The 4,824-nt window shown below is 63.1% G+C and overlaps 1 protein-coding gene across 1 annotated transcript; it reads right to left on the bottom strand.

Annotated features, from left to right (window-relative positions):
- Positions 1-279: 279 nt before the first annotated feature.
- On the bottom strand, positions 280-3,863 carry AQP5 (aquaporin 5). The gene is made up of 4 exons (XM_045830026.1): positions 3,435-3,863; positions 2,225-2,389; positions 1,750-1,833; positions 280-1,009 (listed from the first exon to the last, which is right to left on the bottom strand). The coding sequence occupies exons 1-4, from the start codon at positions 3,795-3,797 to the stop codon at positions 836-838; spliced, it is 786 nt and encodes a 261-aa protein (XP_045685982.1). The 5' UTR covers positions 3,798-3,863; the 3' UTR covers positions 280-835.
- Positions 3,864-4,824: the final 961 nt, after the last annotated feature.

A 4,824-nucleotide genomic window follows, 5' to 3' on the forward strand; every position in this document is an offset into this window, starting at 1 on the left:
GGGAGACTGAGTGAATAGGATGCCTCTTTCTCTGCTCCCACTGCCTCCTGCTGACCTCTGAGCTCTCTTTCTATATTTGTTCTCCTCCCTCTCTCTCCCCACCCCCTATCTTGCTCTTCCCACCCCCATATCTGACTCTAGGCCTCCCCTGGCCTCAGCTTCCCTGTCTTCCACAGAGGACTGAGGAGCCCATGGGGCAGGGTGTGGGGTGATGAAGAGGAGAGGTGATGAGCCAGAGTGTCCCAAGGACAAGCTTCTGGAGAGAGATGAGGCAGAACATGAACATCAGTGGTTTATTGGGAAGCCCCCATTGCAAACACCAGCAGCCCTAGCCCACTAGGGGAAAACCCCACTATTCCCCAGCCCATGTGTGTTTAAGCAGAAATAAATAAGGCAGCACTTAATGAACCAGTCTGTCTCCCTCTTAAGGAGCTCTGGGGAGGGTCAGCCTCTGCCATCCTAGGGGCTGGGATCCCTCTAGCTCTTGAGGAGGGGCTGGGGACAGCGGGGGTTGAAGAATGCAGACCACCCCTTTCTGGCCTGCCCATGGGGCAGCCTGTGAACTTGGTGCTGAGTTCAAAATTGCTGAGGTCTGACCTCGTGGCAGAAGCCTGCCCTGTCCCAGAGAGACCCCCTTCCCATCAGGCCCCAGCCCCTGGCCCCTGCCTCAGAGTCCTGTCACAAGCTCCTGTTCCCATTTCTAACTGCAGCCTGGGGAGCCAGTACCTCCTCCCTAGCCCAGAGGACCCAGCTGTGGGGAAAGGAAGCTTTGCCGTCATGCTTTTTATTCCCCTGCCATTCAGGGGCTGAGGGACTGGTCCCCGTCTGACGCTGGTCAGTGGGCAGTCAGCTCTATGGTCTTCTTCCGCTCCTCCCAGTCCTCCTCGGGCTCGTACGTGCCCTTGACGACGGCCACACGCTCACTCAGACTCAGGCAGTTGGGGAAGAGCAGGTAGAAGTAGAGGATGGCAGCCACGGCAGCCCCCACAATGGGCCCCACCCAGAATACCTGGTGGAGACAGGACAGCATCAGGGGGCTGAGCTCCTCCAGAGGACTGACTCACGGACCCCCAGAGGAGATGGACATACGACTTCCGGATCTCCAGAAGGAAAGACTTCCTCCCACCTCAGGGACAGATATACTGACACCCCACTCCCCAGTGACAGGGACATGGACCACAGATACCCAGATTCTTAAAGGAGACAGATCCCCAGGGGGCCAGGGCCCCTCCCACTCCACCCTCAAGAGAGACAAAGGGGCCTTCAGAGCGAACGGACATACAGGTCCTCAGAGAGACGGACAGAACTCCTCTCCCTCCCGTGAGGGGATAGAGACGAACTCTGGAGGGAGACCATGAACTCCCAAAGGAAGTTTCAGACGGACCCACAGGAGGGAAGACTATCCCACCCTTCAACGGGGGGCGGGTAAATAAAACATTAGACATACAGACTCACAGGGACAGAAAAAGTCCTCAGAGGAGATCAGGCTAGAGGTAGAGACACCTCCTTTACTTAGAGGGACAGACACAATGCTGCCCCCCAGCCCCCAACCAGGGACTCCTTGTCCCCAGGGGCTCAGGCCAGTGTTCTGGCTGCATCCTGTTCCCTACTGTGTCCCCTTCTCTCTCCAGCCACTGCTCTCCAGACCCACCCTCAAGCTCTGGGCCCACAACACCCAGGAAGCCCAGGGAGCCAAGGCTGAGTGTCCAGGTCCTCGTTGCCAGGGGTCCGAGGGAGGCCCAGACTCACCCAGTGCGCAGAGCTGAACCGCTTCATGACCACCGCGGGGCCGAAGGAGCGGGCTGGGTTCATGGAGCAGCCGGTGAAGTAGATCTGGACGGAGAGAGGGAGGCGGTGAGAAAGGCAAAGTGCACATCCCTTCCCACAGGACCCCTAACTCTCCCAGGGTCGCCCACCAGTTCAGGGGCTCAGTTGGAACTCCAACTCAAGGCCCCAGTTCCTAGGCTGGTGACCTCTCCCTCTGCGGGTCCCTGTGCACTGCTCCTCTCTTCTCTGAGCTTGGGCTTGGTTTCCTGCCCCCGCCCCAACTCCCACTTATTCCCATCTTTCTCCAGGCTACAGAAGGTTTGGGGGGCTCTCAAGTCCAGGACAGAGTACAGCGGCCCCACTCCAGGCCCAAACTGGTCCGGAGAGGTGCTGCAGGCCCCTATTGTTTGCCCTGAGGAGCTCTCCACAGCCCCAGCCACGTGGCAGCTCTGCTCACCCCCACAAGGTGGCCCAGAGTGACGGACAGGCCAATGGACAGGGCCGGGGAGCCCACAGGGCTGGTGCGGCGGGCATCGGTAGAGGAGAAGATGCAGAGCGCCAGCTGGAAGGTCAGAATCATCTCCACCACCACGGCCTGGCCTGGTGTCGTGTTGTTGCTGAGCTGCAAGGGGACAGTGGTTTAGGACCCCAGCCTCCTTCTGGCTCTGTGGCCAGGGGCTTGGGGAGGTGGGTTTAGGGCCTCCGAGGACACCTGCAGCCCAGTGCAGGTCAGGTCAGGGAAGTCATCTGCTGAAGAGACTACGCACGTCACAGTGTGTGCAAAGCTTGGGGCGCAGGCCTGTGGCCAAAGGGTGGTGTGAGGGTAGCTTTTCCTGGACATGGTCCTGTCAACAGTTCTGCCCAGTCTCCACCCCCCACAAGCTGGCATTTACCCTCCCTCCTGCGGGCAGCTGCCCAGTTTGTCTACTGCACCCCCAGCCCACCTCCCGCCCGTGCCTGACCTGCTGCCAGTGCCAACCTCAAACTTGTCTCTCCAGTGCAGCTGACTCACGGCTTGACAATGGCCGAGAAAATCCTCCTCTGTGTTTGATTAATGAACCCAGTTTGCATGGGACATGGGGAACGAATCTGGAGCTGGGGAAGGGGGAGGAGGCAGCAGGAGGCCAGGAGCAGGAACAAAATTAGGGGCTCGCATGCATGGTCTCTAAATGGGGTCCCTTGATACCTGCTGTGGTGGGTGATGGCCACCCCCATGTCATAGCTGAGAAAACTGAGTCCCACAGAGGCCAGGGTCAGCAGGAGCTAAGATTACAACCTATTTCTCTCTAATGGTTGCAGGGCCTTCCACTGAGGGACAGACAGGAGCCAGGAGGGGCCCAAGAGGAAGGCAGAACTCAGCAGTGAGACAAGAGAAAAGGCAAAAGTTTCCAGCAAGAAAGGAGGGGCAGTAGGCACCGGGAGAGAGGCCAGAAAGGGGCAGCAGGAAGGGAGCAGGCAGAGGAGGTGGGCATGAACCAGGGAGGCTGAGCAGGGACACGGGGCAGCCAGGGCATTCATCTTATTGGCCTTGGGAGGCTGTCACCTTCCCTCCAAGGGTGTGCACTGACCCACACTCAGTGGCACCTATTCTTGAAATGGAGTGTGAGGGCCTGGTCCTGAGCCCACCCCAGGGTCTCTGTCGCACCCCCATCCCCGCCGGCACTCACCGAGTTCACCGCCAGACTGCCCCGGGCACCTTTCGGTGCCAGCCCATAGAGGATGCCTGCCCCAGCAATGGCGCCCACCAGCTGGGCCACCACGTAGAAGACAGCCCGGAGCAGGGAGATCTGGTTGCCCACTAAGAGCGCCAGTGTGATGGCAGGGTTGATGTGGCCGCCGCTCACGGGCCCCAGGGCCTGGGCCAGGGTGCCTATGGCCAGGCCAAAGGCCAGCGAGATCTGAAGGACGGTGGGCAGTGCTGACGGCCACTGGAGGGCTGAGCCGAGGCCGAAGAAGACGAAGATGAGGGTGGCCAGGAACTCGGTGAACACGGCCTTGACGAAGGCCACGGAGCACACCTCCTTCTTCATGGCGGCGGTGGGGGTCGAGCGGCGGCGGGGGGCGCCCGTCGGGGCGGCGGCGGCGGCGGCGGCGCTGCTGCGGGCGGGGGGCTGGCTCCCTGGGGCGGCGCGCTCGGCGGGGACCTCAGGGCGGCTAGCGGCCTGGCACGGGCCCCGCAGGGGTGCGCTATATAGAGGGCGGGCGCCCCTAAGCGGGGCCAGCGCGGGGGGGCAGTGGGCGGCTCCCGCGCTCTGGAGCCAGCACTTCGCGCAAGAAGGGAACTTTGCGGCCGTCCGAGGCTCCACACTGCCCCGGGCCCCCCGAGTCCTCCCGCAGGGGCAGCGTGCGACCTGTCCGGGCCACACGACCCAGGCGGCGGCGCACACCGGCCCCGCGGCTGGGGACGTGTGCATGCTGCGCTCCAGGCGGCTCCCGCGCTCTACGCCGCGCGGTTCGTCCCAGGCTCCCAGGGAGACTTTGCCTGGGCCCGGCCCGGCCGGGGTCTCCCGTCCCACCGACCTCTGCCTGGCTCCCTCCGCCGGGCTTTTATCTCCGGCCGTGGTCTTCGCCTTTTCTCCTCTCCGGGCCCTGGGTCCAGCCCCTCCTTTTCCTCCTGTGACCCAGGCATCCGTATCCAGCCTCACCTCCGGCGGGTTTGGAGTGATGCGATCCCCGAGGACAGCGCCACTCAGCTCCCTGCCGCCCAGCCGCGGCGGGGGCGGGCGGGCGCCCGGGCTGGGCGGTCCGGCCGGCTGTTGCGGACCTCTCCCCGCCCGGGCCAGGCGAGCCCCTGGGGTTGGAGTGGGGGCGTTGGGAAAAGCGGACGCCGTGTCAGCCTGCCCTGCGCCTGGTTGTCCTGGACCCGCAGCAGCGGCCGGACAGTCCTGGGGACCTCAGCGCGTCCCCAGAGGGGGTGGGGGCCGGGAGTTCACTTTGTACTCGGGGCCGGAGAGGGCATGGCCAGGTTCGGTTTTGTTTCAGGTCAGGGAAGAGGCTCTGGGACTGAGGGGTCCGAGCGGGGTACGGGGAGGGGGCAGGGCGCTGCTGACCGCCCAA

Source organism: Phyllostomus hastatus, unplaced genomic scaffold, assembly GCF_019186645.2.
Source record: "Phyllostomus hastatus isolate PE091 unplaced genomic scaffold, TTU_PhHast_1.1 phas_scaffold_93, whole genome shotgun sequence".
NCBI classification, from domain to species: Eukaryota; Metazoa; Chordata; class Mammalia; order Chiroptera; family Phyllostomidae; genus Phyllostomus; species Phyllostomus hastatus.

Excerpts from the sequence above, each read along its gene's own strand:
- AQP5 (XM_045830026.1), bottom strand. The coding sequence starts at position 3,797 with ATGAAGAAGGAGGTGTGCTCCGTGGCCTTCGTCAAGGCCGTGTTCACC. Across the intron at positions 2,390-3,434 it reads GCAGTCTGGCGGTGAACTCG|CTCAGCAACAACACGACACC; the intron begins GTGAGTGCCGGC and ends GTCCCCTTGCAG. Across the intron at positions 1,010-1,749 it reads GGTTCAGCTCTGCGCACTGG|GTATTCTGGGTGGGGCCCAT; the intron begins GTGAGTCTGGGC and ends TGTCTCCACCAG.